A 27,638-nucleotide genomic window follows, 5' to 3' on the forward strand; every position below is an offset into this window, starting at 1 on the left:
CTGATATACTCTTCCCAATGTGTGCAAACTAGCACATAAACTTTTTTCACATGATACTTAGGGAATCTGCAAAGCAAATGATGGAAAGGATAATTTTAATTTTTTTTAAGTACTTTCAATTGAGATCTAAAGGAAGCATGCTAAAAGCATTACTGAACATACATGGAATGGTAGGTTTCAAAAATTGGAGTAAATAGATTTAAAATACGTGAAAGGGAAACAGGAATTTAAACATTAGCCTTGCATTGGTATATCTTGATTCTCCACTCAGAGTGGAGTCTCCTGTGGACAAGCAACTGAATGACTCATTCTACTATCCCAAAAGCTGGGTAAATAAGCACACTTTAAAATTAATCTCTTTGTTTTTATGCCTTTTCCACTTCAGAAGAATACTTGTGTTTATGAAGGGTTTCTTGAGAAAAAAATCATATCATTATACAAGCCAAAAAAATGGTTGTGCAGAGGTTCTTTTTCTTACCAGATTAATCTGCAAGAGAAAAAAATACCATAGATGAATAACCAAATAAATCTAGGCAGGATACTCTTGGAACTACCCACTAGATCTGAGCTGAGAAATCAGAAGTCTTGCCTTAGGATGCTAACAAACTGTGCTGAAAGTGTGCTGCAAGGGAGTTATATGAATTGTTTGCAGTTTGCTGTAAAGTTATCACTCTACTAGTGATGATTAATTATGGAGCTTTGTAAAACAGCCAGTTTCTTTGTGGATACACCATTCTGCTTAGAACAAATTCCTTTACTTTTTCTGCAACATTTGATTAGATTAGAGATGTGAAATACTAAATCTGTGGAAAGTTAGAAACAGATTACTTGTTTGTCTTGTTTGAAATTTGGGACAGATGACAAAAATTGAGAACACAGCCATCAGTTGTGGAACTGAGGAGAAGAGAAAAGAATTTGTTGAGGAGAGGAGAGGAGAGGAGAAAAGAATTTGTTGTTTTTCTAAGGCAGTAGATTCAAACTAAATTATAGCTTCATTTAAAGCTATATATACTCTTATTCCTGAGGTTTCTTAGCTGCTTTGATGTCTTGTTTTCTGTGCTACAGGTAGATCCCTTCACAGGATGAAATCTCTGATATTCTGTAAGTAATGCAGTTAGGAATCAATTAGTCATAGTTGGGGGGTTTTTCCCCTTTCTTATTCAGATCTTCCACTTAGTGTGCCTTTTTTTTAGACTGATCAGACACAATTTTCTGTGAAATTATACTCCATCCTATTTTTTTCTTGTGGTTTTCTTGACACTTCCTCCCTGCAGACAAACTGTACTTGGGGTTTCATATTTGGTTTATGCTGTTTAGATACTACTGATACTACTGATGAATTGGGCACCCTTGCCTTATCTTGTTTTGGAGCTGTTGTTTATGTAGCTGCCTAGTGATTTGGAGCAGCTTTCACTGGAAAATAATCCTTGTGAATTAGCTGTTCATTGATCCATTGGACCACATGGTCAAAATTATTGCTGTCCACACAAGAGATGTGAGAGCACATGGTTGGGGAAATGGCTGAACTGCCTTTTTCTTGCAGCAGTTTAGTCTTAAATTTCTAAAAAGCAATAGTGAAATCAAGCTTGAACTGAATGTTCATTGGCTTTTGCATTCCTTTCTGTCTTGCTCTGCCTTAAGTAACCTGTGTTCAGCAGGGAGGCATCCCAGCCTGACCTGGGAGGTGATAGACTAGCCCTGGGTGTGCCTCATGCATAAAGAGCAGCAGTTTGTTCATTTGAGATGTCCACAGACATGTTACTTAAATTACAGTGAATTTCAACAGGCTTAGTCTATCAGGACTGGCATGAAGTTATAAACATCCCTAGTATTTAATAAATGCTTGCTATAAGTTAAGATTAAAAATATTTTTTTATTCCAGTTGCCTGCAATGAAATGGAGTCACAGGGGTCCTAGGAGGGAGGGTAGGTTACTCCTGAGCACAGAGTAATTGCACCAGGTTCTCCCTTGCCTTGTCTGGCTCCAACATGTTTTGCAGCAGCCAGGCACTGCAGCTTGAAGAAGTCTGCTGTACTCTCCCACCATGCACCCAGGGCTGTCTTTGATTCAAGAGTAAGAGTGTGCAATCCAGCTAAGGGCTGCCCAGTGCTCTGAGAGAGGTTGTGGCCTCAAGGTCTTTTTAGTTGTGATGCTCCAGGCTTCACTGAGACTTATAGACTACAACTTTAATTCTGAAGGCTTAGTCCAGAAAAATTTAGCTATCTTCTCATGGGAAAGCACAAAGCAAGACTTAGATTATTGGCAGGAACATCATCTGTTTCATGATCAGATGTGCAGAGGTCTTTAAAAACATCTGTTTTTTAAATGACACACACCTTCCTTTCCTTTCTTGGGAATACTTTGTCTATTGTAGATGACTAGTAATCACCCAGTGTCCAATCATGGGAAAATTCTCTTAGTAGTATCATTTGACAAAATTTTTATAAGTAGCTCTAGGATGACCCTGCTAGAGCAAGGAAGGTTGAACTAGATGACCACGTGTGGTCCCTTCCAGCCTTACTCGCTCTGATTCTGTGAAAACATATTGTGTGTGAAGGGTCAGGCAGCTCTGTTACCCAATGCTGCTGCTTCAGTTTCTCAATGCCTATTTTCCTTTTCTGAATTTTTAATAAGAATAAACTGTCATTCCTTTTGCAACATTTTTTTCCCCAATATCTAATCTAAACCTCCTCTAGTGAAGTTTGAGGCCTTTTATCTTGTCCTATCCCTTGTTACTTACTAGAAGAGACTGTCATCCACCTGCTCACACCTCCTTTTAAGTTGGTTACAGAGAGTGATCAGGTGTTCCCTGAGCCTCTTTTTTGGTAGGTTAAACAACCCCCTTTGCAAAGGAAAGCAGAAAATTGATATTTTTAGTTAGATGTTTGTCATATTGTATCCATATGTATAAGTTCCGTATGAATACATAATCTCAAAGAGACTGGAAAAAAGCCTTCCCCATCTTTGGGTCAAAATTACAAAAATAATTTTTAATCTTTAATTCTTGAGTTTTCTTTTGGATATAGTAGGTTCTAATTCTTGAAGCTGGACTCTAAAGAATTCAATGTAGGGATGTAGTTGAAATGGAAGCTATAGTAATCTTTTCAACAAAGTTTTGCAAGCATATAGCTCTGTATTGAACGCTGTATGCTGACTTTCCCTGATTTTTAGTTTGTATCTTAGGGACAGGGAATGCATTTTAAAAAGGATTTTGTAGTGTTTCTCAACCAGGATATTAAATCCAAAATAGTGGCACAAGAGTGCCACCAGCTGGTTTAATTAAACGTGTGTTTATTAAACTGTTAGAGAATTTTGCAAGTAACATGGCAAGATAATTACATGTCCAAGTCCTCAGTGTGCTCTTATTGCTTTCTTTTTTTTTGTACTAAGTTATTCTGCTGTACATGCCTTGAGTGAATGTTGTCTTTGAATGTACCAACAGTATTTAACAAGAAATGAAGTTTTCTATTTAACATGTTTTAGGCATTACAACAGCAAGGTAAAATACTTCAGAAGATCGTGATGTCATTTTTTTCTTACTATTCCCACCCCAGTTTTTGACCATTATTTGTAAACTGTCAGTGTAAAGAACATATGTGACACCTTTCAGACTGTATTGTACTGTTTTTAAATTCTGTATGCCTTATTGTCAGCCCTTATCTTAAAATCAAAGAAATCAGGTACAACTCAGTCTCTTAGTGATGAGACTGAATCTTTTTAAATTGATCCCACTTTTCTCAACCAAGTAAGTAATCATCAAACATAACAAGAAAATAGATCAGTGTTCAAATTTTGCAAAAATATGCAAGTAGAATTGAAGAAAGGAGGCCATGTGCAATACAGCATCTTACTTATGAACCAGTGGGCTGCTACCATGGCAAGATGGGCTTCAGACCTTAGCTAGACAGCTCAGTTTAGCACCTCTTCTTAAACACTTTTCTTAAAATCTAGCTCTCAGTTACTACCTGAAAAAAATATATCTAATATACCCAGTAATTCAGTGATAGTTTAGAAATCATTTCAGTTTCAGGGTTTTTTTGAAACTGACTTTCAGCCCAAGACCTCATGATCTCAAGAATTAAAACAACCCAGTGAATATTACATAATGGACCTGACAAGGATAATAGGTGACAAAATCTTGAGGTTTTCGCCATGTAGAGCATTACTGGTCATTTAGTTCAATGCAACAAATTATATTCTGAAAATCTGAAAGGTATTTTCATTTTCCCAGTAGCCCGTCTGTTCTATAATGTTTAGCTTTGTAGGTATAGGATTGGTGATGGGTATAAATATTTCAGTACTGAAAAAACTATCTGGCATAAGCAGCTGCTGTGTATTTAAGAACTGTGTTGAGTTTCCTGAAAACACTGAAAGGCGGTTTGCAACAGCTGGTCCATGAACGTCTGGTATTTAGATCTGAAGGTAGTGGATGTTACTTTTGTGTCTTCAAAGAAAGGATATAGGAAATCTTTGATGTTCAAAACATAATTTGGAGCAAGACTTTAGTCCCATGTTCTTATAAACATCAAGGCTTGCTCTCTTTACTGAATGAACTGCACATGAACGCTATTACTTTTTTCAAACTAACAGTGTCTAGAACTCTTAAGCATTAATGTTAATTTTACTCTATTCTAAGTTTTCTATGTTGCTGATTATCCTCAGCAGCTAAAGTTTGTTAGAGACATTAGTAGCCACATTTATTTGGTTTTGTTACTTCAGATATTTTAATCATCATATCTGAAATTTTATAAGTAAAATTGTTTTTGCACAAAAAAATTCTGTCCAGGGCTGTTTTGACATTCCTTGAGAAAGGTATACATTTAATTTTATAGAAAGTTAGTTTTCCAATCAGCAAGTATTTTTTAGTGTTTTGAAGATTTTTTTATTATTAAACATCCGTGTTTTTCAGTGTGACTTGAAATAATTGCTGCTAGGAGTTAAAATATGACAGTTCAAAACAGTCATCACTGGCTGCTTCTACATGATATAGAATGGTTTTCCTGGCTTTGATCAGTTTTCTTTCATTACTTTTCACTGTTCAAGTTTTTAAACTAGGTTGAGTTCCTGCAACTTATTTTGAAGTCTGTTCTATATTATAAACCAGAAGTGAGTAGCTTCCTATGTATTGTGTTAAAGTTGTCTCTAAAAGAAGTGATTTTGGCTCAGAAAAGTTGTAACCATATTTGGTACCTGATGGTAAGTTTCATCTTTGCTTGTTTTAGGGAAAGAAGAGCACTTTTTGAAAATTGTATAAAGAAACAAACTGAGTGAGTTTTGGGCCACAATGTTACTGCCTGGTGTGAAGTGTGTTAGCAGGATTTATATCGCCAGATTCCATGTGACAAAAGGAAACTTTGTGTTGCCTCTTAAGAGTTCTCTTAAAGCCCTGTCACTTTTTCCTTCCTGGATGCTGACTGGGCCTGTGGTATTTTGAGTTCTGCCTGAGTAGTACTGATGCTGGGTTAACTGGGAATCCTGAGTGGAGTCTGGCTACCTAGTAATCATTTAAAATATCAAAGGATAACTTTTGGTTTTAAAATTCTTCTAATGACAGGTAGATCCCTTTTAGGAGAAGATTTTAACATCTGATAGAGTCTGTAAGTGAGTGGGTTTTTTAATACCTATAATGGAAGTAACTTTGACAAGCTCTCTAATTTTTTCTGCATTTGCAGAAATAATTTTATATCAAAACTTATAACAAGGTATGGCTGTTGCTAATGTCTGAATTTCAAGAAAGCATAAAAAACACATAAAAAACACAAAAAACCCCAGCATCTAGTTGAAGTAAAGAATTGTAGGTAGCCTTAGACTGACATGTTGTATACTCTTTGTGTTTCCCCCCTGTGTGCTGACCTAGAGATATGTGATCTTTCAAAGAATTTGATAAATTAGGCGTCAGTTCTTTTGACTTGGTGCTATTCATGTTGAATTAGCTGCAGTGAGTATTTTAGTGACTGCAGGAATTATATACTCTTCTAGCACTGTTACAATCTGCTGCTTCTACAATTCATGCTTAGTGTAAAGAACTGCATGGTTTTGTCTTCTCTGAAGCTGTTATTTATTTTGATGCTTCCATTGTGTTTCAGACTACTTTTACCTTCCAATCACATTTAATTCTGGTTGTATGACAATTTGAAAAAAAAAACCCAAAACTTTAAACTGAAAATAGCTCTTATGAGAAATGATGGCCTTGTACTGAGGAAGCAGACAGCTTACTGCAGCAGGATAGAAAAATGCATGGCATTGCAGGAGTGGGAGGGACACATACTAGTTTATGGAATAGGAATTGGTTTTATATCCTGGATGAGTCTAAAGTGAGGCACTGGGAGAGATGGCTTTGTTGCTAGAACTTGAATTCTCATTGTTGTGATGGGAGCAGGTGGAAGAACAGATGCTTTTCATGGTGGAAGAGACTAGAAATGTCTCCCTAGGAGTAATTAATGTTTTGGTTTTCCTGGATGTCACTGCTGTTCTTTTTAGTCTGGTGAAGTACTTGGGGAAGAAAAGTAGGTTAATTTGTTTGGCAAGATCAGGCATTGTCAGAGCTTTGATACATATTTCAAGTCCTTAAGTGGAGAGGAAGAGTGGGCTATTTAGATCCTCTGTGTGAACCATTGTACTATCTAGAAAAAATAATAAAATATTTATCTTCCCCTAAACAATGGAATATTCTAAGACCAGCATCTGTTTATCTCAAAGCTTGATGTTTGAGCTGAAGTCTTCCTTTGAAATAGACAAAATGCTTTAATACTGGATTGTGAAAATAATTCATTGTTCCAAAATGAAATTTAATTTGTTATTTACTGGTTTGTGTATGCCAAATATTTTTAAAATTTTATGTGTGTGTAGTTAGTTTAGCTGAGCTATTATATTTAATGCTTGGGCTTTCCTATTCCTTTGCTAGTTTTTCTCATTCTAACTTTTGGGTATGTGCAGTACTGCTATAGGGTAGGAAGAAGCCATGCACAAAAAATGTCTGGAAAAGAGATGTTGCCTTCCTGTTTCTAGGCATATTAACACTGCAGCTGCAATTCACATAGGTAGTTGTTATCACACTGGTGTACCACGATTTACTGGCCAGCCCCTATTCCTGTAAAATATCATTATCAAAGTTTCAAGTGGTTGCTATGTTGTAAAAAGGTTATGTCATTCCCGTTTTTTGGGTAGAAGTTCCTTAGTAGTATAGATAAAGTAGTTCTCTTAGTACTAGAGATAATGGAGTTAAATACAAGATAGAAGCTGCCAAGATGACCAAGACAGGAAGAAAGTTAATAATTTGCCTACCTTGACCTTCCCTGTAGAAGAAATATTCTTCCAGCAAATAGCATTTCATTAAGGAGAGATTCAATACCCTGTATTTATCCTGACATTATTGTTGACTTAAAGGCCAAGACAGAAGGTGACTAAACTAAGGAAGAGGCTCCAAGTTTAGTACATTGTAGTGTTTCTTCTACTGCAGTACTCCAATCACCAAGAAAGTGATTCATATTAATCAGTCCATGATGATTGACAAGAACTCTATGAAGAAACTCCTAAAAGAATTTCCTTGACCTTGTCACTGGATTTTTATGTATAGTTTTGGTGTTTGGATTGAGCCAAGCATTTTATTCTGCAAGTTATGTAGCAGTATGTTGTAATGATACCATCATAAACTGACTCTGTGGGAAGTTAGAGCCTCTGTGTAAGAAAGGAAACCATGACTGTAAATAATTATATTTTTTACAAACCCTCAGTAGTGTGGCTTGAGCTGGCAGCACTAAAACATATTATATAAATACAATCAGTAATTAATATGCAAGCAGAAAAATCACTTACTCTGTAATATAACCTGTATCTATATTGGTGGCTGATTACCCAGGTGGAGCTTCGGCTGGAGCCTGGTTTAGCTTCAAATGCTGTATAGTCTTCCCTGAGGTGTAACTTTTAAAGCCTCCTTGAGATACTTAATTATTCCTCCCAGCATGTGGCAGTGACATCAAATAAACTCTTCCTGCAGGAGCTGTATTTGCCAAACTCTTTGTTACTGCCTTGCAGGAAGTTGCAGGCATGGGCCTTTTTTTTTTTTTTTTTTTTTTTTTTTTTGTTTTTTGTTTTTTTTTTGTTTTATTTGTTTTTTACTATACCCTATTGTGACACTGGAGAAGAGGTGGGATTCTGTATTGCTAATTACTAAGAAAAAGTATAGCAGGCATGAATAGTCATGCCTTGTTCTGTACAGTATTGAAATAAAACAAATAAGGCTGAGACAGTCATAACCACATGGGACAAAACTTGCAGTGTGGTGGTGGTACACAGAAGATTTACTTCATGCTCTTTTAAGTTGTTTAAATGATCTTGTTAAGTACCACAGTACTAATCCAATTTCCTTAGCAGACTGGACTGTGTGGTTCTGCAAATCACTGCATGATGGCTTTGTTGCCTGTAGCAGGTGCTGGAGAAGATAATCACTCTGGAATCTGTCATTAACTGATTTCTGTCTTTCTCTACCAGTTGCTTCCTCTCTATTGATTTTGCTTCCCATTTTGAAAACAGATGAAAATATATTTTCTGCTAATTTATCTTCCTAAGAGAAGCACAGGGATTTGTAATTTTATGATCTGGACTATACAAGAGAAGAGAGACTTAAGTCCTTTTGAAAAAAAGGGACACGAATTTCATGAATTTTAAGTCAGATTGGTTTATTGTTGTGGTAATATCTTTCTTCTTAAGAATGAAAAACCAACCTGTGTAGAAAGAGTAAAACCAGGATGTCTCCCAGATGACCAGTTTATAGTGGCTCTGTGTTTGTGTAGTGGAAGTAGAATGTTTAGTTTTAGAAGACTGGACAGGATTTTGAAAAACATTGTAAGAGCGTATTTCCTTATATTTATGGTTTTAAATGTCTTTACAAAAAAGTTTTCTCTTGCAGAAAAGAAACCAGTGGCAGGTAAGCAAAAGTTTTCTTAATTCTATGTGTGACATTTTGTACAGGAGAAGATTAAAACAGTGTCTTCTATTAGCACAAATATTATTAGCATAATATTAGCTTTTATATCAGTGTATCAGGCTCATAGTATTTGGGAATGTTCATGTTTTTATGGGAGTGGAAAAAGGTGATGATGTAGGGTTTTTTTCTTTTAAACTCAGCTTTATCTTCTGTAATCAAGACACCATAAAGTTACTATACTGACTTCCTTTGACTTATGTTCTTTCTCTTTCTTTCTGCACAAGCACTCCTATTTGGACAGGGAAACCTCCCTTCTTCTGAGAAACATTGCAGGAAAGCCTTCTCATTTGCTGACCAAGGTGATGATGCTTCTTTCTACTGTATGTGACTATTTCTATGTAGAAAGAATGCTTTTGGTGTGTGCTATGCTTCTCCACCCCTGCCCTTTCCAGGAACTTCTACATTTACTTCCATTATTTTCCTGATTATCCAAGGTGCTTTTAAAGGCTGAATTGTAATGTTTGTTTCTGCAGATTTATCAAAGTGTTCAATTTCTTGACAAATACAGTCATATTAGCAGGTAAAATGCTTTAGTTGAAAAGGAAATGTACTGAGCTGAAAGTTCTTCTGTTCCTATTGCCGTTCTCTAGTTAAAAAAAAATCCTAGCTGTGAAAAATATGGAGTATTTAGTAGTTTTGAAAGCCATTAGTAGCCTTAAAGTAAATTCTGAAGACAATCTATGGAATATTTTTATAGCACTTTGAGTGCTAATATGGGGAGAATATCCTAGTAAGATAGTGGTCTAATGAGCTGGGTATGTACAAATCATAATTATAAATTCTGTTTCTTTACAGGAAAGAGGTCAGTAATGCACTAGGAGAACAAAAATTGTCATTCATTTTGCTAAGAATTATATCTTCTATATGTATTTCTTTTGAAGCTAGAGGACAAGTGATGGAGCAAGCTATAAATCTCTGATGAAAATACAGATTGGGATGAAGGACTAACAGCTTCATGTAGCTCAGGACTTTGAATATTTGGTAGCTGAGATGTCAGATGTTCTCTGATACTAATACATACTGCAAAACCATTTCTGTGTTTTTTGGGGTTTTTATTAATTCCCGGACATTCTAGTGGAGAGACCTCAGGCAGACCTGAAGTAACAAAATGCAATTTGGTGACTTCAAAACAATAAGGATAATGTTCACTGGCATAAATAGTCTGTATTTAGCAATAAAATTTTAGAACTAGTTTACTGCTTTTTCATAAATACCTTAATATTCTCCTCAAAATGCTGAGCATGTATCTTGACAACAGATTTTCAGGCTGTCTTCCAGATGAGTACAAACAGCCAAAAGCAAGTAATCTTCTCTTGCAATTGTTTTTCTTGCATTTGAAGTCCACTCTTCTGCCTTATCCCTCCCCCAATAGCTCTTGGTCCCCCTGTTCCTACCCAACAAAGGAAACATCCACCAAAACAGCAATTGGCTTGATTGCAAATAGATTAACAGCAGCTGTGGCACAAACAGAAACCACAATTCTCTTTCATCTACATGTGTCTTCAGATCCTCCCTTCTGCTTGTTTATATGTGGGATGAGTGTTAGTTACCATTCAGGAACTTAATTTTGAAAAGTGTATTAAACATCCCTTTGTGTCATGTAACCATGGAGTAGCTCCTATCAGGCATTCTGATAAGGTCCAAAGTTATATGTTTGTATTTATAAATCTTTGTGTTGGCTAATTAGGCTTCACAGCTCTTTGATTCAGGTGCTTTTGGTCAGCCTTCTGGTTTCCTGAGGGTAATGTTGGTCAGCTTGTGACTGTTTCAGTACAGCTGTGCCTTCCACTCCTGACTCCTGAGCACACAGGCCTGGTGTGCAACTTACTGGTTCTCTTCTGACCTCCTGCAAGCAGAAATACCTTTAGCAAAATGATGAAATGGAAGTCTGCTTTGCTGCTTAGATCTCCTCAGCTTGCTGTAACGCTGGATAAGCCTCTGAGTGAAGCAGTCACAAGAAACTGGGCATTTCCTTCTACCAAGGTGTTAGATTAGTTCACTGTAGGATCATATTGCATGTCCATGCTGGTGTCCCTGGTGTGTCAACTGTTTCCTGCTGTCTTTACCTGTTTCTTCCCTTCTCTGCTATGTTTGTGTCTTATATTGAGACTAGAACCATTTTTGTCCTCTGCTAATATAACTAATTGAAAAAATTCTAGCTGTGGACTAGATCCCTTCTGCATCACAACCATGCACACACAAGTTCACTGTTTATAAATGGACTGTGCAACAATTGGAACATTTTTAGGGTAGGAGCATTCTGCTTGTCCTTTTGAGTTTATCAAGAAATACAGGAGAACTGCTCTTAATATTCACACCTTTGGTTTTAGTGCTGATCACATACATTCTTGTTCTAGTGTTCTTATTATTAATAAATTAAAGCAATCAACAGAAAAACTTCATTAATGAGACGAATATTCAGACAGATATACCTTAAACAGGAGGCTGATAAAGATGTCTTGAAGTTTTGGGTAATTAGGTACAAATTGAGATGTTGATACGGTGTTCTCTGGTAACAGGAACCTCTGTTTCAGTACAAGATCTGCAAGGAGAGTCCTTGCAAAACAGGTGATTGTCTTTCTACTCAAGGCTCGACTGTAGTTGGGAAAACAAACACTAGCTACATGATTTTAGCCCTTCAGAAGTCAGTGCTACTTGTTTATTTAATTATCTTCTTACCTGCATTCAAAGAAAGAAAATCAGAGAAAAAACCCAAATATTAAACTGAGAAGAAATTTCTTAATTTTATGCATTTTGTGGTTTATTTGGTACCTTGCTAACTTAAGTAAAATGTGAACTTTGTTACTTACCTGTTACCATTTAATTACTGGCTTTTCTAAGTAGCTTTGTTGAGTGATGCCCCCATCCTCTTTTTTTTTTCCCGTTCCATTTGTTATATCCGTAAAAGAGATTAGTTAATAACACCTAAAAAAGTAAAATGAAATTAAAAATAAAACCCCATCCTAGAATTGTGAGGCATAAAAGTGTTTGAGCAAGGTCAGCTCCACCATTGCACGCATCTTGAATCTTTAATGCTAAGACACATCTGGAATATCTTGTAACTGCATATGTAATTGGAAACTGGAGGAGGAAACAGCATTTGTCATTATGTTATGGAAATCTTAACTAATTTTTTTGTGTCATTTTTTCTGTTATTTCACTGTAGGCTAAAATTATTCAAAACTTAGCTCTGACATATAAATGCAAAGAAGGTAATTAATTTAAGACCATTGCACTGAAGAGATATGCATTTTCCATCTTGGTTCACAATTTGTTTGAATATTTTGGGTTAACACATTCTATACATAAGTATGTTGCCAAGTATTCTTTAAATCAGGTGCAATGTTTTCCATAACCAAAAGTAATCTTAGCTCATAGCTTCAAAATACAAGTGTAACAATAGTCCCAGAATAGTCCTGTTAAGTGGGGACTTTGTTACAATTTGATGGTGATGCATATTGCTGTTATAAGAGAATATCCCTTTCCTGCCAGAGGTGGAAATGACTCTCATTATGTTTTGTGTTTTTATGAAGTGTGTGTATGTGTATGTTGGTGTGTTTCCAGGGCTTGCCTGTGCCTGTAAAGGCAGTCTAACGGGGAGTGGGTTGTGCTGAGGCTTTTCTGCTGTGTCAGTTCAGCTGCAGATCCGTGTGTGCCAGCAGCGCTGAGTGCTCTGTGAGCAGGAATGCTGTGCAGGGCAGAGGGGCATGGCCACAGCAGGGACTGACACTGCCTGTACCCCCTGGGAAGCTGGGCCAGTCCTGCAATTTACTGCATCTTTGTAATCCTGTAGCAACTCCATCACTGCCAGTATAGCAAAAGGGAAACAAATACATCAGGGCAGATATGGCTGGACTGGATGTGCTGGCCCTGTTAGTTGGTGGCATTGAACAGTTTGAATAGTTTGCAGTTGCAGTCAGGTATTTTTGCCACCTGTTACCTGTCTCCCCGTGCAGTGAAAAGGATTGTTGGCTTATTAGCACAAGCTGCTGGACTGCCCATGCTTCCTGGATAGAAGCTGTGTTGCTTCCATGTACAGGGGGAGGAGACACCTGTGTCTAGGTGCTGTTCTCTCCCTGCTTTGATGGGCAGGGACTGTTTTCTTGGGCCATTAGGCTAGAAACAGAATACGTGGTTGTGAGTTTTGGGGAGTTAATAAGTTATTTTATTGAGAAATCAAAATACATAGTTCTTCCTCTTTCTCCCATGAGACACTGTTTGCCACATCAGCATTGATCTGAGCTTAGTTTATTGCTGCCCAAAATTGATTAAAATCTTTGACTACTATACACTTTCAGAAATTTTGAATTCTTGCTTTCTTTTCCTCACTGCATTTTCCAGTTAGTAAATTCAGACCTCTTTTTATATTTTTTCCTTGTTGGAACCAGTTCTTACTTTGATAATTGTAATTCTGTTTTGGTTTGGGTTTTTTAATTTAAACTGATTATGTTAAACTCTAATAAAGCATAAGGAATCCTGATCTCTGGGCTCATATTAAGTTGAGTAGGAAGTGAAAAGTAATTGGCACACATTAAAATAGTAAGTCCTTAAAATCTTCTTTGGTCTAAATATTTATCTGTTTTCAAAAGCAATTTAGGGAATGATGGATTATAAACTTTGAGGTCACCAAAGATATTTTAGCTGCATTGGCACAGGTATATGAGAGGCCACAGCTGTTTGTTGCTTGCCCTGGAGTTGCTGCCTGTACACTGTGGCAGGCAGGTGCTCCAGGTGCTTTGCACTGGTGTCCAGTGAAATGGGCTGGAAAATTGTGCTGATTGGGTTAAAGAGCACCTTCTTTAAACTCTGAATTATATTTTCTCCAAATTTATGATAAATTAAGTCTTTTGCTTTTGCTAATTTCATGAACAGGTGCATAGCATCACTTCTAGAAACTTCCGAGTCTTTCACAGAATCACTGAGTAAGCTGAGTTGAAAGGGACCCACAAGGGTCACTGAGTCCAAGTGCTGGCCCTGCACAGGACCATCCCCAAGAGTCACCCCATGTGCCTGAGAATGACGTCCAAACACTTCCTGGCCTCTATCAGACTTGGTGCTGTGAAGCCTCATTTTTTTAGTAACAATTTACTTCTAAACATTGAAGTGGTTAATGTTAATGAATAGGAAAAAATAAGTGATTTTTGCTACCATGGCATGATTTTTCATAGAATGCTAATCTGATTTAACCTTTCTAAGCTACAGGACACCATTGCTGTTGTGAATAAAAAGCCATAGTTCCCTGTAGACTAGTAAAAGCAATGTTGCTGGGTAATTCAGTGCCCAGATAAGGTTTCAGGCTCACATTATTTCTGCTCGTGTCAACTTACTGGTTCATTTTATTGAAAAAAATTATGTTTCTCACAAGGCAGCACACTGCCCTCTCCAGCTGATGTTTTTTCTGGTGCACAGAATGGTCAGAGATGTGAAGGACCAAAAGCTGCTAAGAGTGCAATAAATAACAAGGGAATGTTCTTTAGCTGTCGGTATGAATATTAGTAATTTATTGAGAAGTCAAAAATTTAAACTCTGTGGACTTCAGGATAGTTGAATCTTGACTTTTGCAAGAAAAGCAACCATCTAAACACATGGTAAAGAAATTATGAATTATGTTCATAGAAGAAAGCAATAGAGAACTAAATGTTTGTAGCATCTTAATGTTATGATGGGAAGTGGTAATTCAGCTCTGGGAAAAATATTAATTATTCTTTTTTAAGGATACTGAATATTTTGGAAGAGATTTCCATGGATTTTAATAGACTTGTATGTGCTAGAGATTTTAAAGTAAATATGGTGGTTTCAGATATTAATCACAATCAAGATCTACAGTTTAAAATTTTGAAAGTCTGAAAACTGCCTACTTCATTTTTAAGCAGTAGTGGCATTTTTAGCTGCATGTTTCAAATGCAATTTCAGCAGAAATATCTGTAATCTCCAGAATTTAAAAATCTTTATTGCTAGTCTTAAAAAGACATGGTTTTATTTAGCATCAGCAGATAGATTTAAGCTACCTGAATTTTTAATGCGTTTCCAGTTGTAATAAAAATAGATAATGTAGAAGAGCAAGAGAATGCTTATTTGCCTTGTGTCTTGTAATACTTAAAACAAGAGGAAATACAGCTTGGATTTAGTAAAGACAAAGCAGGTGTTCAAACCTCTTATTGCAAATGGATTTTACAGTGTAAAATCTTTCAAACTAATGCATGTAGTATGGAATTCTACTTAGAGGATTTGTTTCCATACTTTGTGTGCTGTTAGATTTGGATGCTTCTTGGCATGCTGTTTGTGTTTTATGTTGATCAGCCAACAATCTGCTGGGTGTACCCTATTATATACTCCTGTTGAATATGTATTATCTCAACCTCTGACTGTAAATATACAATATGCTAAAATATTTGGTAGCATAAGGCTATTTACAGTACAGGAGAACAGAGAAATGCCAAATGTCTATATAAAATATAGACTATGTTCTTTTGGACTTAATGGCAGTTGTATCTCTAAATATTAGACAGGAACAGTTTTTTTCTTAAAAAGTAATAGTTTTCATCATCACTAAGAAATAGAGATTTATACATAAGCAAATCAGTGTTTCAATTAATGTTTTAAAGCATGGTAGCCTCAAATTTAAACCCATTGAAACCTGACTGAAGTTTGTGTTAACTGGAATTGTGTGTTGTGTCCCCCTAGGAGGAGCAGGCTGCTAAACTGAAAGCTGAGAAGATTAGGGTTGCATTAGAGAAGATTAAAGAAGCACAAGTGAAAAAGGTAAGTTAGTTATATCAATTTATAAGATCCTTATTTTATTTTTTTAACCTGAAAAATGCAGGCAAAATTCATTTGTGTATATTACCCTTAAGTTGCCCTTTTTAAAATAGAAACACTGTAGTGTTCTAATCTTCATTGGTAATGTGCTTTCCCATCTAGACTGGACCTAATCAGGAAAATACTAGGATATGGAATAACATTGTTTTTCTTAAGGAATGACTTGTTTTTCAGCTAGTGCTCATTGGGAAGATTTTACCAACTTCTAATGAAATGAAATGAAGGTCCAGCCTCCTGAGATTGTTCTTGTATATTCTGCAGTCACGTGTTTAAAATTTCTTCCTGTTTTCTTCACAGCTCCTTCTTCATAAGTCTTTTCCCATTATACATAGCAGGATTTGCCAGTGCTAAATGGCACAGAAGTATTCCAGCCTAAAGACAGAGATTATCAAATGGAGAAATTCTACTGCCATTATTTGATGTACTCTTAAAGAATGTAGAGCTCCCTTAAAATTCAGCATTTTTATTTTATGACTGGAGATTCTCAGTACCTTAAAATGCCTTTTGCATTAAAATTTATTACCAGAACAGGAAGGCTTGACAGGAAGGATTTTTTTCTTTCTTAACACACAACTGAAGGACTTTCTCATTTTATTGGAAAGACCTTTATGTTTACTTTCTTGTGCTGAAGGAGAGCAGTACCTTGTTAAGTGTCTGAGATACAAATATCTAGCCATCATTTATGACCTCTTACATCTTGAGGGAGTGTTTTGATTAAATTTTATGCTACTGTAAGAAAACCTTAGAGGAATGAACAAGATCTTAGAAACCTTACTTTTATTTGAAATGTGCTAGATTAATCCTTATTTTTGTTTTCTTAATTTTCTGTTTAACAGTTGGTGATCAGAGTCCATATGTCTGACGATAGCTCAAAAACAATGATGGTGGATGAGAGGCAAACAGTGAGACAAGTATTAGACAATCTGATGGACAAATCACATTGTGGCTACAGTTTAGATTGGTCATTGGTGGAAACCATCTCTGAATTGCAAATGGGTAAGTAATAATTACAAGCATTTCTAATGCTTATTCATTGATGCAGCAGTAGTCTAATCCTCAGAATGATTTAAATACTTGTCTTGTCTTCATAATGTTCATCATCCCATTCATTAATGTAGTAAATGCTAATTCATGTAATAAAGCTCATGATTGACCTTGTTTCAGAATGATCTGAAAGTGATTTCTTCTTTTATGTTAAAAGCGTGGCTACATTCTGTGGTGTGATATAGAAATCTTACTAGTGTGGTCACTGAGCCTCTTGGTTTTGATGTGTTCTTCACAGAAGAAAGAAGTAAGGGATAAACCACTTACTGTGCTTCTTCCTTGTAAATAGTATTTTGAACTGATCCTAATGACTCCTATTATATAAAGCTATCTACATTTTTCCCTGTTAAATATTTTAATGCAATTAGCAGTATTCTTCAAAAAGCAGTTAAAGCTCCTTTGCACTTCATTGCACATACCACATTGTTTATTTAGCCAAAAGATATAACATCTTAATGGAAAATAAGGGGAATGGATAAGGTATGTCTTATCTATTGACTTTGGTTAAAGAAATACACAATACTGAAGCCAAACACTTTGATTTCAAATTACAATGGAAGTTATTGTTTTGGTGAAACCTTGTCTATTGTAGGTAGTGTAGCATACAAACGGTTGTCGTGGGCTGACAGGGTATTCTTTGAATCTTCTACCTATCACATAAAAACCAGTATCTTACTATGCTCAAAAACTTAGAATTTTAATAAACTGTGTTCTTGTAATGAAAGTTGATATGTTTTGAAAGCTATCCATTAGTTTCACTAATGAAGCCATGGTGAGATGTAAACTTTTGTATCGTGATCATCTGAAGCTTTTTTGTTTTATTCTTCTGCTAGGTAATGACTTTTTTACTTTACTGGAAGACACTGTTGCTGTGTTGTTATAGAGCTTGATGGAAGTCATGAATTTTAACTCAGAAACTTCTTAGAAAACACAGAAACCATAGTAATGTGTTACCATCTGACACTCCCTGCAGATGACCTTTTGTTGCATTCACATTAAGATGTTGAGATGTCACCTGTCACCTGACTCTTCATTAGCAATAACTTCTAGGTTGTGATCAGCCATATATATACTGTAAGAATGTGAGGGAACTGATTTTGTGGGAATTGGTGCAATTGAAAGGTCATGCAGGTCCCGGACGATTCTGAGAAAATTAATTTCCTGAAGCGCCACCGTGTGGCCTGTATGAAGAAGGAACAAATTATAAACAGCTAGATTCCACTTCAGTGTGTTTAAAAGAGTGAGAAAGTTGATCTAGTGGTTTCCCAAAGATTTCTTTTTGCAATGCTTTATTTTGCAATGAAGATTTTCAGCTAGTTTCTACCATTTCAGTACATTTTCTTCTTTTTCTTTACTCTGATCCCTTTTGTCTATTTTCAGTATTCTGAAGTATTATACTAGTGCACTAGTGTAACTTTTTCTATGGTGTGTCAAAACTCAGAGCTTTGACTGAGAACCAAAGTTCTCAGAAGCTATTGTTGATACATCATTTTTTGAGCAACAGAGATCATCGGAAGTAGACAGTGTCAGTTTTCAGACTGCTTTACAACACCTCTACTAGTCATGGGTATTCTGCATTTCAGAAGCACTTTGTTTTCCTTCTGATCATTGCCCACTACTTTTTGATACTTTTAGTGAAATAGTCATTGGGGTTGAAGAAACAAATTTTATGCTGAAAAAGCTGCCCAATCCATTCCTCTGGGAACTGTGTAGACCAGAAAACACATAAATGTGATAACCTTCTTGTTTGTGCCCATAAGCTTTGAAATGTTATCATTTGAGTCTGCAGTGTTCCTATGGGATGGTAGGCCTTCTCAGATAAAACAAGTATAAACCATTTCATATGTTGGTAGAGCTATAAGCTTGGAGCCATGGGAAGTCCATGTTGAGTGACAGAACATAGAAATATTAAACCAGGCATGTCTGGAAGTGGACTAAGTTCTTTTAGTCTCTTAGCATAAACTTCTTACCCACTGTAGTAGAACTTGAATTCTGTTTTCTCTGCATATATGCCTTGTCTCTTAGAAATTACTAAAAATTAGTTTCTATCACAAAATGTGACAGATTCCAATGTATTTGCTCACTTGTTATTGCTGCAGAAAGGATCTTTGAAGATCATGAAAATTTAGTTGAAAATCTCCTGAACTGGACGAGAGACAGTCAAAACAAACTAATGTTCGTGGAACGTATAGAGAAATACGCACTTTTCAAGAACCCACAGGTAAGCCTGAGATTAGTGCTGAGTGCACGTGTGGCTGACTGCAAGTTCTTACTTTTTTGGTGGTATTAATTTCCATACTTTCATTCTGATGCTTGTGTATGTATCAAAATGCCAGGCAACTTACACTGCAGCACTATGTACATCCACAGTGTTGTTGGCACAAAGTCAATCCCTAAGAGACAGCCATGAGCTGAAGCAATCTGTTTGCTAATGTGTTTGTAAGTAGTTTTAATGCACTCGAAGGCAGGCAGTTTCCAGGGATTTACATCCACACTTAGTGCTGCTCAATTATGTAAATATGCAAGAAAAGTGTTGACAGATATTGCTAATAGTAATGTCTCTTCACTGTGCATTCTTACATTGCTGGCAAGAAGGGGAAGACAAAATCTAAGAGAATAGCTATCCATGGTCAGATGGCAAGTGAAGAGAGTGTGCATCCCTTCCTCTGAAAGTTGGGACCTGCCTATGTTCACCTGTGTTTCCTGCTCCCTGGCTGAGAAAGCAAAGGCCCCTCTTCCTCTCAAATGGCCTCAAAGACATCTCTTCTCTCAAATGGTTGCTACAGACCTGGTGTCTGGCAGCACTTCAGTATTCTAGGGGAGTGGAGGAAAAGAAACACAAAAGTAGAAGATGGCTCTTGGAAGAATTTCCATTGAAAATTCATGTGATCATTGTCTGTAGTATCATTTGATCTCTGTCTTAACTCTTATCTAATTTATTCCCTTTTAAGATGATAGATTATTTTTGTATCTGTGTGGCATCTATTGCTAATTTACTGGATTTCATCTGGGTATCAGTTCTGCATGTTTGTCCTATGGGACATCAGTTTACTTGATTTTATTTATTTTTAAGCAAGAACTAAAGACCAAGTCTTATGCAAGTGCTTTGCACTGAAGCACCAAAACTCTACATTGTTTTTTAAAATTTGTAGATTATAGGTTTACTATCAGTACATATAATAGGCACTGTCATGGAGTGACATACAGCATAAACCAAATATTTCTCCTTGTTTTAAAATATTGAACTGGCAAAACTTTGTGAATATTTGGGTTTTTTCCAGTATTAGAGTTAGGGGTTAGGAAAATATTTTTCATTGTCAAAGTCTCTTCCAAAGTGAATAAGAGTAAAAAATGTATTAAATAAGATATTATTATAAGATAAATATCATGGTCCTGTGCATAATTAAGTTCCTTTTAAAAAGTCGACAAGTATTTTATTAAGTAATTCTTTGTGAAAATAAATATTTCTGTTCAACACAACTCAGGTGGAAAGAAGTACCTTGCTTCTATGTGTGCTTCTTTGAACACAGAAATAATATATCTAACAGATCTCTGGGGTTTTTTATATTTTTATTGTAGTATTTACAAGTTCACAGTATTTTTATTTCTGAATGCATTGTAACAGCTGTTTGCTCCATGGAAAAGGCAGGATGATGTTATGAGGCTGTTAGGTAAGAGTATGGACTGGTAAAGATGATTATAAATTACTTCAATACATTATTTAACAGTCTGACAATTTCAGTCTACAAAATTTTGTTCTTATTACTACAGAAAAGTAAACATTGGCTTGATTTCAGAATGCCTATAGAAATATTAAACTTTCTTTTGTTACAGAACTATCTTCTGGGGAAGAAAGAAACCTCTGAGATGGCAGACAGAAATAAAGAGGTGCTGCTAGAGGTAAGAATGTCAAACCAAAAAAGGATGCAATGGTCATTTTGGAGCTTGAAGGCAAACTGCAGAAGGTTGTGGTGATTAAAATTGATGGACAGACCTGAATGCAATTCTGGAAGACTGTGGATGGAATATCTTATATTTGAGATAAATGGCTGTTTTAATGTAACTTTGTTTCAGATGTGATCAGTTAAAAAAAAAGTTTCTGTATTTAGTTTAGTATCTAAATACCATACACAGTGATAATCAAATTAAGGTTGCCTATAGGTATGGCTAAAACCATTAATTTCAAATTGAAATTTGCAGAACTGTCACCTGGGGTTTTTTTGACCTGTGGTGGTAGAGAATTTTTACTAGCACTTTCCAAATTTTTATTCTTACAGAATTCTAGAGCATGGGTCTGGAAGTGGTCTAAGTTAATATTTCAGATTTTGATAATAAGCGAAGTAGTAAATTTTTTTTCAATTAAATTTCTAAATAAAAAAACCCAAATATTGAATTTTAATAAATGCATGACAGAAAACTAATTATTATCAAACACATTAACCAGCTTACAGAAATAAGGGCATGAAAGTGTGGTGCAAATAAAGCAAACAGTAAATTATAGCTTTCATAAGATGAAAACAAAATATTTTAGTGATATGGCTGAAGTGCCATAAGTTTCACTTGATTTCCAGAATAATGATTATTATTTACTTTGTCACCCAAAGGTAAATATTTGGGGTATTTAATTTTGGATTAAAATTAAAACAGCATAACTTACAAGTAGCATATGCGTGTTATTAGTATATTGTTAGTATGGGTTTTAATAAGTGTTTGTATGTGTACTGTGGGTGAAAGAAATGTTTGAAGTCACATCATGCAGAGAATTGTAATTCAGCTTGATTCTTTCTGTCTTCTAGGATTATTCATAAGTCTCTGGTCTGCACATTAATCTAGAGTGTATTTAAAGCATTTGATTTTCTCTAGTTCTTTATATATAGAACCTTAGCAGAAGTTGTAGTGTTGTGGGCAGTTAGTAACAGTGAAGCACTTCTGGAATGAATGGCAGCTGTGTCTGATGGATGCACATTTAGGTGTGTGTGCGCTTATACATATGAAGCTATATAGGGAGACCTTAAAGCCAGTAAAGCCATCGGGGGATCTATTACTGAGTAGCAGTGGTTAGAAAATCTTTACAGTAGCTGCTAAGGATTTTTTTGTCATTGTTGCACTGAAGAAATGCTCAGATGCCCCATCATGTTTGTCTGAATTACCTTATTGCTTCTATGATTAATCTGCAGTTCATATCTCATGTGAAAAAAGAGTTGTCCTTGCTATGAGTGCATTCCTTGGATAAAGAATTTCAGTCATCCAAAACAAACCACTGCATGCTCTCTGTTCTGTCTGTGTCCCAAACCACTGTGTTTATTGGCAGGAATGCTTCTGTGGAAGTTCTGTCACTGTGCCAGAGATTGAGGGAGTTTTGTGGCTGAAAGAGGATGGTAAGAAATCCTGGAAGAAACGTTACTTCCTTCTTCGGGCTTCTGGAATCTACTATGTCCCTAAGGGGAAGGCAAAGGTATGCTACTTAAAGCAATTGCTCTGAATTGTTTCTTGCTGTTAAACAGTGCACACAAGAATTGCCTTTAAGTTTTGGCTTAGCTGTGCCTTTCCAAGTGCCACATCCCTTAATTAAAAGGCTGGCTTTTAGCATGGAAATATTGTATGAGTTTTTGTGGCAGCGCTTGATGTGAAGGGTGTAACCCAGTTTAAAAATACAAGAATACAGGGGTCTGCTTCTTGAGTTAGCTTAGGGTTAGGTGTTGAGAAATACTTGAGAAAAAGCTTTTGGTGGAGCTAATAATCTGGTTTTTGCTCAAGCAGAATTCAGATGGAGGACCAAATCACTCTACAATTGTCAATCATGAAGTATCAGACCAGCTCCACAATCAATCTGCATTATTTGATTGTATTTAGTTAGTTCATATAAATGGGGTTCTTTTTGGACTAACTGGTGCTACATTTTTTGAACCTGGTAAATGTAATTCCACTTCTTCAAGAATTACTGCTGCGTCAAGACTTACTGCTGTTCTCTGAATCAGTAATGTAAAATAAGTAGAAAGCCACTACAAATAAAATACAGCTTCAAGGCTGAACTACTGTGAGTTCAAGTCATCCATCATCAGTCTTGACAGCATCAGATGATTTCCAGTACAGGAAGTCCACCTCCCACACATCTGGAAACAAAGAGGAAATCCCTATCAGCACAACAGCTCCTTTTAGAGCTGGATGCATGTCAGATATTCTTTCCATAACGTTTTGTTTCATTAAAACAATCTGTATGCAAGTAGCCTGTTGAAATTCTTTGCCCTACACTCACTGCCAAACATCTTTAGAATTCTACTCAGTCACACTGGAATTTCAACACCTTGATTGTTACCAAGGTGAAATGTAACCAGCAGCTGATAACTTCTTGATCAAGCAATCATGCTTACTTTCTCCTGATACCTGCTCTGAGTAAACATTAGTCATTCAGTGTAAAATGTTGTCAAAAGACAAAATACAGACAAAACACAAAAAACAGACTGAATTCAGTTAGAAATGAATGTGTGATGAAAGAGTTTATGCATAGCTGTATCTCCTTCTTGTGCTGGTAGTTTTTGAATCAGATTGAAACTAGTATTTTACTTTAATTAAGTCTTATATTAGTATTGAATCACAGCATTAGACTGATTGTGTCAATATGTGTGGATTTTTATAAAGATGCTTTATAAATGACTGGTTTTGTATTTCCTAGGTCTCACGGGATCTTGTGTGCTTTCTACAGCTAGACCATGTCAGTGTTTACTATGGGCAGGACTATCGGAACAAGTACAAGGCACCCACAGACTATTGTTTAGTGCTAAAGGTAACACTGCAGCAGTTGGCTACACTTTGAATACACTCTTACTTGTTCTGAACCACCAGCTGCGTTTCATTTCATTTTCCCCTAGTTCTTGTATACAGTTAGTGAACAGTTGTTGCCTATTCTCTGTGCTGGTCATGACTTCATAAACCTTCTCATATTACCATAAATTGTTTTATTTCCAGACTGATGAGTGTCAAGTCTATTTAATTGTTCATTATACTCTAAAACATACACTTAAGTGTTTTCCATTTGGCAACTCTATACCCTACAGCTGTTTAGGTTCAAAGAGATAATACCCTTTGAAATGCTAAATCCAGGGAGTTATATTCTCAGTGTAGGTCCAGAGTAATGCAGAAATTGATATTGGAGATTCAAGTCTGGCCTTTGTAGAGTGACCAGAGGGAAAAGGGATGCTGTAGAGGAGGCATCTTCTGAGTGGACAGGTAGAAAGAACAAGTAGCAGAAACTGTTTTAAAACCAGTGACCTTATCTTAAACAGATCTAATTACTTGAGTGCATCAAGTTATTTTAATTGCATCAGCACATCTCCTAGTTTCTGTTAGCTCCCACACAGTGTTCAGAATGGTGTCAGTTCCTGCAAGATAGCTGGGTACCAAGCTATTTTAGAGCAGGCTTTCACACTGTGTTCACAGCAAGTAAGGTGTCCTCATGGATTTGAAATGGTGCCAGTAACAAAAGATGGTTATAGTTGCACTTTTCCCCTCCCTGCTCTGGAGTTACATGTCAGTACATTAGACCATTTACTGTGCCTGGAGTGTGTGGCTGCCTGTCCCCTGTTTGAAAAAGGATTTCATTTTCCAGTGGATAGGACAACATGTCTTTGAGCCCACTGAGAAGACACTGAATATTAAATATGGGGCATGATATTAGTGGAGAACATACACAGCTGAAACTATTAGTATTTTCCGTGTTCTTATAGGTCATGGAATGCAAACAAAAATATCAGTATTTGGCGGTATTTATAAATTCCTTGAAGTAAATTGATTTTTTTCTACTTACATGTCACTCCTGTCTATATCATTTGGACAAGTTAATAGTATATTACTTTTTCAGACTTTTTGACCACACAAAGTAGATTTTAAAAAGGAAAAAAAATAGCCATTCTGAGCATAACACTTAATGGTAACATCAATGAACACACAAAAATGTGTAGAAATTGTCCCTAAGTAAATTAATGGGGGAAATTTAGTTTGGGTAGCTTACAGCAAGTGAAGCTGGATTTTGTGTGGAGCTGACGAGTCACCAAATTATTACATTAAGCAGGATTCAGTTCTGCCTTCATTGGTTCTTATAATGTTACATCCATGTTTTCAGTTAGTACAAATGTATAGAAACCACACAGGTTTTTTAATAGAAATAGAGTTCTGTGCCACAAAGGCTTACTAAGCTAGGAAGTATCTCCTTTGGGACAGGTGAATGGTAAATACAAACTGAAGGCCCAGTTCTCTACTGACATCAGACTGGATCTTCACTCCATTCCTTTGTTTATATCAAAACTTCGTGTGCTCAAGTTAGGTGTTAGCTGTGCTATTGCTAAATGTAACATTTGTGTGCTAGTACATAAAGTTAACTCCTTGGTCCTAGATGTCAGATTTCTGAGAAGTTGTTTTATTTCTATGTAACCAAATTTTTGAACAAGTCCAGGAAGAAGATGACTTGCCAGTGAAGTAATTGTATTTGCTTCTATAGACTCTTCTTTGTTATAAAATATATTTGTGAAGGAGGCTGCTAGTGAAAAATGAAAACAACTACCTACTGTCATAAGAAAATTTGTTACATATACTCTGTTTATGGGTAAACATCTTATGTTCATTTTAAAATAATTGTGTTGGAAGGCAGCCAGATAAAATATTCTGGAAAAGCTTAAAAGTTCTTTGATATATGTTTCAGACAGTCTTCAGTAAAACTTAAATGCCTACACTCCTCTAGCAAAATTGTGTTGTGTCACTGAGCTGTAAGCTAGCAGAGGAAAGGATAAGAACCAGAGTATTCAACAGCTGAGAGACCTGTAACTTATACAACATGGACAGAAAACAACTGAATAGTCCATCCAGAATGATTTCCAGTGTCTGATTTTTTAAAAACATGCATTTGTTTCCTGACTGCTGAATTGATAAATACAGTGCCTTTACATTTTTTATACATGCATGTGGGAGCAGCAAGTATTTTTAGATGATAGCCCTGTATCAGTAGTGAGGGAGCCTCGAAGGCTCCACAAGCTGAATATGGAATTGTGCTTAACAGCACAATGCCACTTGGGGAGTGTCTCACTTAAGCATGCAAAGGCAGAGACCACCAGTGTGTTTCTTGTCCTCTGGTTTGGGGGATTTTTATGTGAGAGAAAGGTGAAATATCAGTTGTCTTTGTCAAATGGTGAGTCAGTCCTCAGGTACTGAAGACTCTTGGTGGGTAGAAAGTACTACAGCCCAAAAAAAATAAAAGACTTGTCCTTCCTTAGTGTTTCAGACTTGAAATCAGTACATGCTGGACGTACTACCAGGCCTGTGTGTGTGAAGCAATTCCCATTGAAACTTCTTTCTGAAATACCCTGGAACATTTTTAAGTGGGCTTGAATACAGACTACTGTTGAAGAGCTTCCAGCATTAGGTTTATCTATATAGTCCTCAAGAAATAAATGCTTTCCTAGCTACAAAAACATTGATGAGAGTGCATAACTTTTTGCAGCATCCTCAGATCCAGAAGAAGTCGCAGTATATCAAATATCTTTGCTGTGATGATGTAAGAACTCTACACCAGTGGATCAATGGTATCCGTATTGCTAAGGTAACCCCCAGGCAGTCTTACACTGTTGTCTCATCTGCTTAAAACCACCTACAGTTACTTAGCAAAATGCATGGTAAATCTAACTTCCCTCTGTTTATTATTAGGCTTTTTGTAATAATTCAGTAATTGGGCCTTTTCTTGTTTCTGCTGCACCCCTATCATGACACAGTTCTGACTTGCATCATGAGTAGATTTTAGCCAGCTCCTTTCAGATTTTAAAAAAAAAAGGCTTATGAGAAAAGAGAATTTAGAAAATAGATTTGATTTCTAAGATCCTCAGCTTGGCTTAGTTTATTCATTGGGCCATTTCTCGCTTGACATTGTCTCTTCTAGCATAAATAAATTGTTTTTCTTTCTTTCAGCAATTCACTAATACTATTAATATTGTCTGAACTCCTTAACATAGAGCCTGTGCTACTCTGGGGGGACTGGCAGGAGGAAAGATGTAGTAGAGAAGCCAGAGGTGGAGCTCAACAGTCTGAAAAGAGTGCACAGCCTATGTAGAGTTGTTAAACTTGTTTGTCATTTTGCTTAGTATGGGAAGCAGCTATACATGAACTATCAGGAAGCATTGAAGAGAACAGAATCAGCATATGACTGGACCTCCTTGTCTAGCTCCAGTATCAAGTCAGGCTCCAGCTCATCTAGTTTGCCAGGTAACAATGTGATCTATCACATAATACAAAGATTCAATTGGCTTTGTTATCATCTGCTGTCTGAGTGACTCAAGAGAGACTATTGCAGGAAATTGACTTGTTTCTCCAGAGTCTTTTATGCTATGTTTAGTCTAAAACATAGACTTTATCTATAACATTTATCTGTATATATACACACACAGGTAAAACCTATTTTGCTATATTACTTGCAGGGATGTATGTATTTGAAATATGCAGTACTTTCTTGTTCATCTCCAAAAACCAATGCTTTTCTTAAACTGAGAGAAGAAATCATCATTTCAAATTCCTGATGCCTATATGTTCACCTACTTGAAAAATCAATTATATATTGTATTGTAACAATGCATAGAACATATATACTTATTTCTTAAACTGCTTTGTTGACTGAAATATTTGAAACTGGAAAATGAGAAATAGCCTTTGCCCAAATGCAAAGATCCAAACAATCTTTTTAGAGAAAACTTTGAAAATACTGTTTCTGTTCCTTTGTCAAATTGTGTATGCCTGCATCAATGTGCCCCTC

General features: G+C 36.2%; 1 protein-coding gene across 6 annotated transcripts in view; it reads left to right on the top strand.

The window, feature by feature from the left end:
* RAPH1 (Ras association (RalGDS/AF-6) and pleckstrin homology domains 1) overlaps positions 1-27,638 on the top strand; it is an 85,908-nt gene that overhangs the window by 42,991 nt on the left and 15,279 nt on the right. For 5 of the 6 annotated variants that reach the window (XM_079310913.1, XM_079310918.1, XM_079310916.1 and 2 more), the window contains 9 exons: positions 9,211-9,285; positions 15,671-15,748; positions 16,642-16,801; positions 18,949-19,070; positions 20,684-20,749; positions 22,161-22,304; positions 23,523-23,633; positions 26,340-26,438; positions 26,974-27,094. In XM_079310913.1, coding sequence (XP_079167039.1) covers positions 9,211-9,285; positions 15,671-15,748; positions 16,642-16,801; positions 18,949-19,070; positions 20,684-20,749; positions 22,161-22,304; positions 23,523-23,633; positions 26,340-26,438; positions 26,974-27,094 — 976 coding nt within the window. The remainder of the gene's footprint in view (positions 1-9,210; positions 9,286-15,670; positions 15,749-16,641; positions 16,802-18,948; positions 19,071-20,683; positions 20,750-22,160; positions 22,305-23,522; positions 23,634-26,339; positions 26,439-26,973; positions 27,095-27,638) is intronic. The other variant, XM_079310917.1, reaches the window with a different exon arrangement.

The sequence above is a fragment of the Erithacus rubecula genome (assembly GCF_903797595.1).
Source record: "Erithacus rubecula genome assembly, chromosome: 8".
Taxonomy (NCBI): Eukaryota; Metazoa; Chordata; class Aves; order Passeriformes; family Muscicapidae; genus Erithacus; species Erithacus rubecula.